The 13810-nt window shown below is 45.1% G+C and overlaps 1 protein-coding gene across 14 annotated transcripts in view; it reads right to left on the bottom strand.

Moving 5' to 3' along the window:
• Positions 1-13810, bottom strand: part of pde4d (phosphodiesterase 4D, cAMP-specific) — a 295289-nt gene that overhangs the window by 20528 nt on the left and 260951 nt on the right. For 13 of the 14 annotated variants that reach the window (XM_049003762.1, XM_049003706.1, XM_049003699.1 and 10 more), the window contains 4 exons: positions 13529-13720; positions 7724-7760; positions 7277-7353; positions 6735-6784 (listed from right to left, as the gene is read on the bottom strand). In XM_049003762.1, coding sequence (XP_048859719.1) covers positions 6735-6784; positions 7277-7353; positions 7724-7760; positions 13529-13720 — 356 coding nt within the window. Of the gene's footprint in view, positions 1-6734; positions 6785-7276; positions 7354-7723; positions 7761-10611; positions 10849-13528; positions 13721-13810 lie in introns of those variants that run through there. The other variant, XM_049003812.1, reaches the window with a different exon arrangement.

Raw genomic sequence — 13810 nt, 5'->3', positions numbered from 1 at the left:
TTTAACTGATTTTTAGGGACATAAAAATGTATTTTTTAATAGATGAAATGCTCAAGGAGGCCCACTCGGGTGGTCTGTGGTTCTGCAGGTTACGAATCTATATCTGTGATCGGAAGGTTGTCAGTTCAAATCCTATGGTCTATAAAGTCAGGAGTATAGCTTGAAATTCTGGGCCCCTAACAAAATGTCACATTGGGCCTCCAGGATATTGAAAGGCCCCTGTAAAGTGCTGGGCCCTCTGAATCTGCCAGGGTATCCGTGCCCCTCCTGTGCCCCTGGGTAGGGCCCCTGTACAGTGCTGGGCCCTCTGAACCTGCCAGGGTATCCGTGCCCCTGCTGCACCTCTGGGACGAGTGATGTTGGGCTGTTAGACTCCTGACATAAATGGCTCCAGTAATACTGGCTGAGCCTGTGCTCTGACCCCAAAGTTTTCCTCTCAGCTGCATACGTCTCTGAGTCTCATGAAGAGCATGTGTTATGTAAAAAGGACCCAACGTATTTCTGTTCTCTCTCTGCCACCTGTGCCATGAGGCAAAGTCATTCACTCAGCATGTTTGATGCAGTAGCTGGGCTGCTGTGCTCTGCTCACAGGGGCAACAAGTGAGAATCTTCTGAATGCACATAACTGTGGAATTTTTAACACACAGTGCAGTACTGATTTATATTATTATTCTTGTGGGAAATTAACATTAGTTCAGTATCCCCCTACACCGGTTGTATTTCCCTGTTATGCTGCCAGGTGCCACCACTATGACAGATCAGGACCTCAAGCCATACTGTTGATGCACTTTTGGTGCATTTTTCATTATGGCACTTAAGAGCACTGCCATGGCACCTTTGGGTGAAGCTGCGCCTAATCGACTCACAGCTGGGGTTAGAACCGCGCTGCCCGCTGGGGGAGGGGACACCGCTTGGAAAGGAAAACCACACTCTAGAGCGGACAGTTTAATTAGCAGCAGTTAGCAATCTGCGGCAATCTCGGGTCTACTTCAAGTTTACGCTGAGACGTGTAAAAAAACCCAACCCTCAGAAGTGTGTGACGTGACTCGCTGTCCGCGGAAGCAGCAGTTAGCGGCAGGACAGGAAAAAAACATGCGTGCAAATGGCACATAAAATTCTAGTCAAAGGTGGAATAATTATAAGCTTAAAAGCAGAGCGAATAAAGCAGACTTTCTGCTGCCTTTAATTAGAGGACAGCGTAAAGTAGCTAAAGTATTAGTACGCAATGCACGTCAGCTGAACAGTGGTAAGAAGTATTAGGTATAATTAGCACTATTAAAAAAAACCCAGAGAAGGAACACACATTACTGGCATTTAACTGGCCAAGAAAATGGTCTCCGACAAAACTCCTTGCCGGTTTGAAATGATGCAATTTGGTCTCTAAAAGGCAAGGCAGAAGTAGCTTAGCTTTGGTAGCAGTTGTAATAGTAAAAGTAGTAATATGAAGCAGGTGACACTGCTGAACAGTTTAAGGTGAAACCTCTCTGTACTTCTAACTCTGCAGTTTGTGACAGTGCAAGTACGGACAATACCAGGGCATCAGAAAGTCATCTGCTATAAAAACATGTGTAACAGTGCAGGACTTTCTGCAGGGTAACTTAGTAATAATTAAACGTAGGGCATTGTATCCTTTGTAGTGGGAAAATAGCGATTCTAGTTTGTGAGGAAACAAGCCGCATGAAAGACAGACGTAAAACACATGTCTGACGTAGCACTTTAAGGGGAAAAAACTGACTTGTAAAATATTTAAATGGCTGATTCATTTTAGACCGTGAAATAGGGGAGAAAATATGTGAAATAAGGGTGTATGATTTCCTGCCTAAAAACATGGAGAATGTGTCTGGCCTCCCATGCATCCCAGCTACCGTGGCTGCTGGAGTGCCGGCGTTCTCGAGGAAGACACTTGGCTGACAGGATCTCCAGATCCACTGGGAAACGCAGCCAGGTGAATGGCAGCTAAAGGCTGATGAAGGAATACTGTTCGGGAGCTAATGCCCTCACAGTGGGACTGGGAATCGGCGGAGGACCGGAAACAGCCGACTCCGGCATGACGGGGGACCGTTCCCCGGCTCCCTCACTGAAGGTCATTGAGATGAGCTGGCAGAGAGGGAAGGCAGACGTGTCCAGTCAATGTGAGGCTCCCATCCAGGCTGCACTACACTTCCCCTCATGACAGAGACACCGTCATCGTGTGCCCCTCCGGGTTACTGTGAGCTAGCACGCGCCTGTGAAATAAAACTCTGCACACACTATTGCCTGTTACATCTGTGACTCTCCCCCTTCCTATTCAATGTCCCCTTCCTGCTTTAGTGCCCCTTCTCCGCATCGCCCCTCTTTTTCCCTCCTCTTTCTTTCTGCCTGTTTCTCCCCCTTCCCTCTCTCCCAGTAATGGTGTGCTCCCCCGAGCAGGGGTGCCACTCTCCCAGGCAGAGTGAGCGCTGACGTCAGTGGCATTCTTCCCATGCTCAGTGCGACATCAGACGCCAGCCCTCAGAGGCCACTCTGCTCAGCCGCGGCGGGCTGCGGCCAAACTGTGGACTGGAGTCTACAGACAAAGCGGGACCGGACTCTGCTCATCTACCATCTGCTCTGGCAGCTCCCGCTTCATCCCTGGATTCAGATTCTCATCTTCCTCATCAGGATCAGTATCTCCACCACTGCTACTGTATTCTGGCTGCGAATCATCCTAACCCTCATCACCATAATAACACAATACTCCTCAGGAAACTTACTCAGAGTTTAAGCTTCATCCTGCCACAGTCTGTCCAACACAGTCTGTTTCATTTCTGCCCGAGAAACATCTACATGTCACATTTTTGTCGCATTATTTTTGTGAGGATCCTCCAGGAATTTACCATTACCGGCATCTTCTCTCTGAACAGATTTAAATAATGCGCGTAAACAAGCAGATGTTTACGACTCGCTAAGGCTCATTTTCAATGACAGACTGTGCATTACGGTATCATTACAGACGACAAGCCGACTGTTTCGCTGTTCAGTTCATTAGAGAGGCACCATGACACGTTTGACTTCTGCAGTGTCGACACAGGCCACAGAAGCAGGCGTGTACATAAACTGTATAGCCATTTATTCCAATTAATAGACACCAAACCGGCAACTGTACTAGATCTGTAGCAACACACTACAAACTTCATACCATCTTACTATACTGCAAATGTAGCCAAATACTAAGCATTCAAGGCTAAATGCTGACAGCTGATGTCAGTAGCAGGAAAATAACAAAAGATATCTGCAGCACAACCGGTCTAGTTACGCTGGATCCCAGATAATCGTGATACATTACTTACGTACGTCTGGGGATTACATAATTCAGGTTTCTTATAGTTAATATTTTACTGAAACACACAATTTTATTTAAACACACAATTAAGCAATTCTGATCTGCCTTCAGCACCTGGGAAGTGCAACATGGAGTCATTTCGTAAAAGGATGTCGGCAAGCTTAAAAAGCCACGTACAGTAAACAGGAATCTACACTTAATGCCATCCGGAAGCATGGCGGCTCTCAGTGTCGGTTGCTGAACCATGACAGTCAGCTTTCGGCCTGTAATTACCAATTCTTCCCACTGAAGCAGTCATTATCTGACCTAGTGTAACCAAACGAAATGTTTTTACGTCATAATGGATTCCTGGCGATGTACAGTAGGCCCCGAGCCTCCCATTTTGCAAAGGCCAAGGAGGGGAAAAGCACCCGGGTACAGATCGGCATGAAGCACACATCTCATTTACTCGCCAGGATGTTACTTTACATAAAGCTTTTGTGGTTTATAAGTAATTAGGTTATAAGTTTATAAGTAATTGGCTAAAGCAAACAGGCCCCTGACTTTCTTTCCTGAAAAGTAGAATTTGCTTATCATTTCCCTGGGAAATAGAGGACGTCAGAATCGAAGCACAGAGCCATGGGCCTCAACCACATGCAGAAAAACGCAGAAAACCACATGCACCTCGCTTCCCAGCTCCTAAGTGAAATAAAGTTTAACAACATGGAACAAAGCACCACTGGCTAGGAGGGGTCGCCACTGCAAAGCAGATTGTGTGTCCACATTAAAAGTTACAAAGGGCCGTGGTGTAAAGACAGTACTCTGTCTCAAAGCGTCTACTCGTTTACTTATTGCATGCAGTTATGAAGCATCACTAACCACTCAATCAACCACGTATCACATGTGCAGGCCTGCAACCGAGATTTGTATTTTTATTTTCTATTTGCAGTAAATGGTACAATAGTGTGTATTATGTATTATACAGTACATATACTGAGTATATTATTTGGATATATAAGTAGGTGTATATATATACATATATATACACACATATACACGCACACAAAATAAACTACAGTGCAGCAAAATAATATATTGAAGTATATTGAAGATTGAAGTAAATGTTCCATAAATATTATTTTTTATATTACAGTGCGTAAGGCAGAGGTACATCTATTCATGCCAGTTCAGTTATATTATGATTTATACCTTCACTTCGGACTTTTCTATAGAATCAAATCTGAACAAAGCGCATTCGCTGACTATTATTTCCAATCTAAAATTTCCTTCTCATTTGATCCACACTGCAGCCTAATAATTAGAGCTGTGTGCAGTGTATAGGATGGCCATCGGCAGCAGAGTAAGGCAGAGTTAAAGCCGAGCTCAGGAAAATTCCAGGGGAAAGTCGACAGACACTGAAATGACTGTTTCTGTTTCTTGCCATGGGGGATGTTGTTCTCAAAGCCGTTATATGCTGATCATTAACCACCTTTACATATAGTCAGGCGACAGGATAATATTTACTTACACATTAACTAAACATCATGTTTTATGTCAGAGCTTAAACCTGGAACCAAGCCAACTGAGATATTAAGCAGGCTGATCTATGTGTGTGATTTCCGTATGTGTATGTGTATGTGTGTGTGTGCGCGTGTGTGTATGTGTGTGAATAAAAGAAACTTTATACACAATTTGTGGAAGTGAGACATGGCTATGTAGGAATTCCGTTTTCTTGCATGCACCACCTTGCTCGCCATAAGAGACACAGATGCACATGTAAGAATTGGTGAGGCGTGACAGTTTTTTGGGCTATGGGTGCCGGGGCAGCCAGCATGGAAATACCCTGGACCAGGGCCTTGGTGATATGATTCCTCTGCCAGGCAGGGGATTCAAATCCATGACCTCCAGGACACAGGGACAGATTCCTTGGAAAGTGGAAGAGATTTACACATTGAGCATTAATGCTCGGCCCTACGTGAGGCTGACATGCGCTGGTCTTGCCCTTCCAGTCTCACGCCCAGGACGTCATGGCGACCGTCAGCGTAAACGGCTCCCGTGAGAATTTGGAGAATGACTCACTGTGGAATGGAAGGCATCCACAAGCAGGGCAGCGTGTGGCTCAGGGAGGCAGGAGAAGATCGGTGGGTGTCTGTGTATCTGTGTGTGTGTGTGTGTGTGACCAAGAGTGCAGAGTGTGTATTTACACGTCAACAGAGGTTAACCACAAGCATTCATGTGTGTCTACGTGTGGAAGCCAGGGTGGGGGCGGGGGTGTGGTTTCTGTAACAGAAGAAGCGAAGCGTGTGACGGAGCACGTGTGTAACTGGAGAAGAGTAACAGACGTGTGTGGTGGCGCAAACAGAGAAGAGCCAAGTGGCCTGGCATATGAATGAGAAGGCTGGCATTACGCGCGGAGGTGCGTGATGCGGGGAGAAAAGCAGAGTCCCACCGACTCCAGGACGACCACACGAGGGTGAGGCTATTTCAGGCCGTGCGTCTGCCTGGATGCGACCTGCCACCCCAGTGCCATAGCATCTAAATTCAGTCATAAAACTTTTTAATTAAGTCCAACAGATGACCATGACGCTACACTGGATGAGCAGTTATGGGAGAAGGATCTGTGGATGGAGATGTGACAGACCCAGTTACATTACTGATGAATTTGTTCACTAGTAAAGTTTTCAGGACAACTTCATGGCTGGAGCATCCATGTGGCATCAAGTGCTGCTAATATGTGCTTCTGGTGTCTCCTCATGGCCAGTTGTTAGAAAGTCACCTGGCATTAGACACAAGGGCATCTAGGACGGGATCACAGAAAGGAGATGTTGCCACGGCAGGCACATCCCAAGACAAACTGGCTAATCTATTTTTTTTTCCAGTCAGTGTTCCATCATTCCGTGGGGTTTCCCATTTCTTGCATGACAACTACTAAACCAACTTAACAACAAACATCAGGGCTGCTATATTCTGCCTCCTTTCTAGCAGTACACATACTCATGTCAAAGGCACGTGTACATTCCACCACCACCACCACAAAGCAGATCTTATACTCCTAACCCTTATTTTGATGACCTTCTACTCGACAGGATGAGACTCTCACACAATCTGTCATTCTCCAAACCACACACATACACACACACACACATACGCCACTTATTCCAGTAAGCAAGGCCACAGAAGAGTAGCCTTCATAATGACATACAAGAGTCCAATAGGTGCCCTCTTCCCTATCATAACTGTGGCACGAAAGAGCTTTACACTGAAACCTTTTAAAAGCAAACTGAAACAGTTCCTGGGAATTGCCACAGAAGAAATACACAAGTGTTAAACAAACTCATACCTCGATCACTATCCACACAAACCAGTCTACCCATGCACTTACAATTTTGCTCAAGCACGCAAACAGAAAGTTAAAAACCTCCAGCATGAATGAAAAAAAAATAAATCACTGTACCTGTGAAGGATGGCTTGGTGATTGGTGGTTGGTTACACATGGGCGACCGCCTGAAAAGGAGATCAAGTAAGAGATGCTGACATCATTTTCACAGCTAAAACTACTAGACTGACCAGCCTACAGAATAAAAAAAACAAACAGAAAAGTCCCAAAATGTTGCCAATCTGCTGATTTCAGAGGTAATACAAATTTGAAACCCAACTTTAAACAACTTCATCGAATGTTATTGTTCTTCTGACAGTGACCATTAGGTGGCAGATCAAAACAGTTAAACACTTATCCAGCTGCACTGTAAAAGAGTATTAGAGGTCCCTTGGTGGAAATTAAGCAAATCCCTAATAGGAATCTTATTCCTTCAGAACTATGCTTGTAAACAATAAATCAATAAACCAGAAATCGTATAAACAGGCGTATTTGTACAATCCTTCAGTATGAAATAGGCAACACTGGATAGCTTTAAAGACATTCCAGCAATTAGACAGAAACGTATCCACTGCAATCTAAAAGTATGCAGAAACGAACTGCACTGGTGTCAAACTCACTTGCTCGAGGCTCTATCCTGCTGTAAATTGGTTAATGCAGCAAAGTTATTTCTCACGGTTCTCAAACTAGCCAGCACCTTAAATAAAGAGAGAAAAACATAAGCATCAATTCAACTTAAACGTATGGCACACAGTGCGTATATAATACACAGAGAATAAGTCAAATACTCATATGTTAGTTAAGATAATATGGAGAACAAGCTGTCAAACACCTCGTGAATTTAATGCGCTTACTGACAGTTAGACTTTAGATTTATATCCAGGGCCAACATGAGCCAGGATTTGGAAGCAGATGCGTAACACACATCCCATTGTTTACATCTTAACTAAATAAAATACGCTGCAAGGGCCCACTGACCCCCAAACCCTCGTGCAGGACAGTCCTGATTCTCAAGTTCAAGTTACAAGTGACTGCATTATTTCCTGTAATCATGTACAGAAACTCACCTGAGCAAACGGCGTTACAATCATGTCGTCTCCATGTCTGTAAGAACAGAGAAAAGTGTTACATCTCTAGACATATTTTAATAACAAATCCTCTCTTGGGGGGCTGTGGAGTGGTGGCTCACAGCATATGAATAAAACCTGTGTAGTGGGTTTGAAGCCACCGCCAGCTTTGTGCATTTGCAGTTTTCATGGTCCTCCTGAGTACTCTGGTATCCTCACACAGTTGACAGTCATGTGGTTAAGGTAGACTGCCCTTTCAATTGCCCTTAATGTATCTGCCCTGTGCTGTACTGGAATCCCTTCCAGGGTGTCCCCTGATCTTTGTGCTCTGGAACAGGCTTCAGGCTTGCAGCAACTCTGCACTGAATAATAGGCTCTAAGAAAATTAGTGGAATTGGTCACCCAGAAGACAGCTTATACAGCAGCACCACCTACAGGCCAACCCTCACATCTGTACCCAGACTGACACCCCAGCATCGCTCAAAAACCTCCACATTCCACCTGTTCGACAGGAAGCAGATTCTGCAAAATCTCTTAAACATGTTATTAGTTTCCGACATACTGGAAGAATTAAATTCTCTTAGGAAGTGACTCTCATATCTGTTAAAATTTAACTAATTTGTCCAACGCTCTTTTCCAGAGGCATTTACATTATTCATTTGCTTAGAAGCTTGTATAGACTGACGCACTTGGTTGGATATTTTTTTATTAAAATACAACTTTATGTCTGAGTGTGGGTTTAACCAGCATACTGCCATCCAGGTTGCCTCTACTCTTCTAGCAGAAAAGTTTCATTATTTTTGGAAATACCCCCATTAAATATTTAAGAGAATAAAATATTAAACCAAAGTGCTCACAAATACATTTAAGAATGTTTTTCCAGAGGCAAACTCTAGCAGTGAGCTCTAACACGGTGTTCCTGAAGTCCCATCTAAAGCATTATAACCTGTTATAAGCGCTGGCCTAGGGATTCTATCTAACACGGTGTTCCTGAAGTGCCATCTAAAGCATTATAACCCGCTATAAGCACTGGCCTAGGGATTCTATCTAACACGGTGTTCCTGAAGTCCCATCTAAAGCATTATAACCCGCTATAAGCACTGGCCTAGGGATTCTATCTAACACGGTGTTCCTGAAGTGCCATCTAAAGCATTATAACCTGTTATAAGCACTGGCCTAGGGATGCTATCTAAGTCCATAAGTTACAACTGCAGCTCATTAGACAAAGTGTGGGAGTTTATTTAATGCAGAAAACTGGATAAATTTATGAGTGTGTGAACTGCAACCATTACGGCCAGAAAGACACCCGTGACTGGCTCCCGATCCTTGAGGATTTTTCAGGGGACACTGAGGAAATGTCCCTGTCGAACCCTTGCTTGCAGTGACACAAATCATGTCTGCAAAAAACACATCTCCTGGAGTCACCACAGGTAGTTCTTCAGAGCAATGAAAATCATGCACTAGAACAACAAATGCAACCTTTGCGCCTTGTCCCCATGTCAGATTATAGGGCCCCCGCTAAAGTACTGGCAGTCCTCTTCAATCAGTTCTTGGGGTCCCACCGATAGCTCTACCCTTCTGGAATGTTCCCCTCCTGATGAGAAGGGCCCGCAGAGAAGCTTGGCACGTCAGCAGTAAGTCAACACCCTGCCTCAAATAGGGCCCAGACAGCCTGCAATCTCTCACCAGCCACTCTCTTATGCCTGTAGAGCGTGTCCCTCAGAAAGGTCATTTAAATCAATCCCCCAACAAACAAGACACCAGCAGAATCCCTGCCAAACAAGTCAAAAAACTGTCGTCTTACTCCACGGCCCTACATGCCTCATTAACTATTCCGGAAGACAAGGATGCTAATATTTTTATCGAGAACACGCAAAACGTGTAGATTTGAGTTCACGAACAAATGTACTGGTGGCAAAAGTGGTCTGTGACCTCAGCAGCATTTCGCAAGAATGTCAGCAGTGAGTAAATGACATCTTTCAGCAGTGCTCTGTGAGCAAAGCTGGATCACTGTGATGTGTGCCTCTTATGGAGAAAGATTTAAAAAATGTTGCAGTTTCTTTTATAATATAAGGGGATTTCAGCAAAATTACACAACAAGAGGAGATACCGCTTATAGGATCTTGCAAGGTATCTTTTTATTAGCAGGTCATGGGTACAGTTTAAGGCCTTCATGTATGAATGTTGGATCTTTTGATGGATTAGACACCTGAAAGAAAGTCTAGACAAAGTGAAAAACCCTTTAGCAGAGCTTCCTAGAAGATTGAAGATTTTATTATTAATTTTTTAAACTGACTACATTGGGCATCTTTTACGTTACAATGGTTTAGCCCTCAGCTTAAATCTCCTGAAAGTGCGTGTGATGTTCGCATGGTTACGGTCATAAAGAGGTACAGAGGTAACCGTCTCACAACTTTGAGTTCAAGTTTTTACAGGTAAGACGGCAGGGAGGTTTTGTGCTGTCATAGCAACACAAGCGACACCAGGTGTAAAGTCAGTGTCTCCCCCCACACTGTCAGCGCCTTGGGTAGCACATCAGCTTCCACAAGGACACTTCCAGCTCAGACTTCCTTAAGCAACTTGGGCTTTTAACCCAATTTTGCAACGATATTAGTTTAAACTTAGTCATTCATGTGCCTATCAGCAGAAGGATAACAGGAGGGGCTTTCGTCCAACACTTTGAGAAGAGTGAAGGCAGAGAGAGCCCAGCAGGGTTGGTTAGTAGGACAGAGGTGGGGCAGGGAAAGTGGCCCAGGGCAGCAGGCAGGAGATCCAGGGGAAGGGAGCAGCTGAGAGGGCAGGGAGGTGAAGGGCGCGGGGGGGAAGCCAGGAGAAATGAAAACGCGACATGCCACACACAACCTCGCAGGAGCCCCGAGCACACATACCGCCGGCATCTGTCACTGGGCTCGCTGAAGAAGCGGCCTACAACCCGCATGGCCGGCGCTCGCGGGGGGCGGGGGGGGCGCATGGCCGAGCCGGGCGGAGGTCCCCTCCTGGGGCGGGCGCTAGGGGACGGCGAACATGCACCGTGTCGCATGTGTCCTACTCGCCGGGAGACCGGCTCTCTTAGCCGACGGTGCAGCAGCGCAGAAAGGTGTCCGATACTGGCGGGGACAGGCAAGCGTCACGCAGACCCCATGGCGAAAGACGAGGCAGGAATGCGCCACAAATAAAGCACTCTAAACTTGGCGGGGGCGGGGGGTGGGTGGGGCCTGGCCCATTCCGGGTGTCATTCCTGTCACATGGGAACCTTCTGTATGAAGGTCCGATACGAGGTTCAGCCTTTTATAATCATGGGTACCGCTACCATCTCGATGCAGTGGTCACATGACCTGGTCTACACAACATGAACGGTTTTCTGCTTTATTTTTTGTTTTTTTTTGTTTTTTTTTTTTTTTTGCAAAATGGGGCTGTGATGAAAATTGTGAACGCTGTCTGGGAAGCAAAAATAAAGAACCGAAGAATTATCCAAATACCTATACAAATTCTGTAGGAGTTATGTGTTTATACTTATAATGTCGATATTAGGTATCAGGAGATGTCAAAAGGTTGATGAGAAAAGTAAAAACCTAAAAAATAATGCAAAACTGAATTACTATCAAACGATACGCGCATACTTTTAATGTATGTTTTTTAGAGGGTGGTTACGGGCGGTTATGAGGCGAAAATGCACCCTCTAGTGCTTAAACCTTGTAATGCATGCAGCGGTATATTTTGCATTGACTGTATGTGAGTTCGCTGGTAGTAAACACAGAGCAGCACAGTGGCTCATTGGGTAGCACTGTTGTCTCATGCCTATAGAACGAGGGCTGAACTCCTTATTACTGTTCTCTGCATGAGTGTGGAGTTTGCATATTTTACTTGTGCTTTCCTAATTCATGAACTGTTGTTTGGAGATTCACATTTTTAATGCGTTTTTTAAAAATATATTTAAATCACATTAAGCTCTGTAAGCAGCCTTTCCCATGGAACGACATCCAGCAGTACCCATGCAGGACTGGTCTACAGAAAACTAATACTGATCCACTTCCTTGAAGTGGGCTCTCTATCAAAAACCACTTTAGTGCTGTAACTTATTTTTCTCAACTATTAAATGTGATGTCCATGCGTTTTTATCTTGGCATGGAGCCATACAGATGCCCACACTTTTTGCCTCTGACCATCAGAGACATTGTGCACGTTCTACCAATTAAACAGCATATTAATTACTCGCAGGCGAGGTGCAGTCAAATGGAATGCTTTGAAACTGACATTTCCCATGGGGACACAAAAAACCGCTTCATTCAGCTGCTGCTGAAATCGACCCGGAATTTTTGCAGTAGCCGGTATAGCGAGTAATACAGTAAGAATAATCTCAATAATCTGCAGGAAGAAAGGATGTTATGGCCAAGGGCTAATGGCACCCGGTAAGTAACAGGATAGAGCAGCGGCTGGTTTAATTTACAAACCACTTCCTGTTCAAACTGAGAAGGCAAATCTTTTTGTAATGGGTACAGAGGTGAATACTTTGTTTACAATATATGGGTAATAAATCTTTAATACAGTTCCTCTGGTCTAAGAGTTTGACTACCTGTCATCATAAAAACAACTTATTTTCCGACTCATTTGTGGCCCCTCATGCGGCACTGAGATTATTTTCCATCACCAAACTGAAAACTCATAGGCTTATGGGGGGGTTCCACATTTCATTCATGTTTAGCACCCACTCTAGTTCACTTAAAAAGATCTACTGTAGTTTGATTTCGGTCATCATATTTATGAAACGAGTCTAAATAAAGTTGCCATGGGTTTGGATCACTAGTATTAAATAAGGATAAATCTTAGTTATTTCATAGGGCTGACCTCCATAAGTAAAGAAAAGGAAACGAAAATGAACGTAATTTAAAACCTGAAGGAAAAACAACAAAAGAAACCTTGAAAAAATACAGTTAGAACATAACTGCACCTGCATTTCCTGCGTCATAATATATGTATTCTGACGGAAAAACGTTTCTCCTGTTTTGTTGCTCAGGGGACAGCAAAGAGAGCTTCGTAACGTAAAAGCCGAGGAGAAGCATCTGCCGCGGACGGCACGTCATTGTTGATATGAAAGAGGGCACATGGCGAGTAGAAAGCCGCGTGCCTGAGGCTGGTGGGAGGGGGGCAGAGTGACGATGGCAGTAGACAGGAAATGAGAACCGGGTGACGCAGAACTGTGGGGGCTGATAAAAGACAGAGAACCAAACTTGGGAAATCTCCATGTGTGAGACATATGTGACACCCCCACAACGCCCATTCTGCGACACTGGTCCAGTTGCAGGTTAAAATATCCAGGAGGAGACCAGCTGTAGGGCCCTCCACACCATATCAGTGATTATTTTAAATGAAGGTTACAAACACAGCGATAAGCTGACATAAGCTTTTCCTGACAATTCAATAAGAAGAGTCCAAGCCTGAAATGGAGCTCTGTCAGTAAGCAATCACCACGGCAACTTCTCTCTGGGTGGGAGCCTGGAATGGCTGATGAAACTGGCAGCTGTCACTTGAAACTGACAAGCCTAAACATGACCTCCTGGGGGAGGGGACTGGGCCAATAATCACAGGGGAGAGTGACGCTCTAACAGCTCCTGCTTCAGGCCAAGGTGTCACAGGTACAGACCAATCGTGTGGAACCGTTCTCTGGCAGCAGCTGAGCTACTATGAGCAACAACCAGCTCTGCTATGTCTCAGCTAGGACAAGAGGGTCTGCTTAGATAACTAGGATAAACGCTGCATTAATGTAGCTATAAATGTGCAAGGAAGAGAAGAGCCTGTTATACTTACATGTCACTGGCGATGGAGGAGTTTCTGGACATGGACTTGGGGGACAGCTCATAATCGCTGTCGGAGCGGTATAAAAAGGATTCCCGCCGCTGGCCGTGTACGAAGTTGGCCTGGAGGATGAGCCCTGAGCCGGGACTGGCCATAGGATCCAGGGGGCTGCGGCCCGACGACGTGCCATTGTCCACGTCGAAGCTGGGGGGAGAGGGCAGGATGTGTGCGGTTAGTAGGGCCTGGAGGGCATCACTTACACACTTTCTGCAGGCTCGCTTGGCGACCCAGGTA

The sequence above is a fragment of the Brienomyrus brachyistius genome, chromosome 2 (assembly GCF_023856365.1).
Source record: "Brienomyrus brachyistius isolate T26 chromosome 2, BBRACH_0.4, whole genome shotgun sequence".
Lineage (NCBI taxonomy): Eukaryota > Metazoa > Chordata > Actinopteri > Osteoglossiformes > Mormyridae > Brienomyrus > Brienomyrus brachyistius.
The sequence above is the reverse complement of the archived record's forward strand: the minus strand, read 5'-3'. Positions and strand labels throughout refer to the sequence as shown.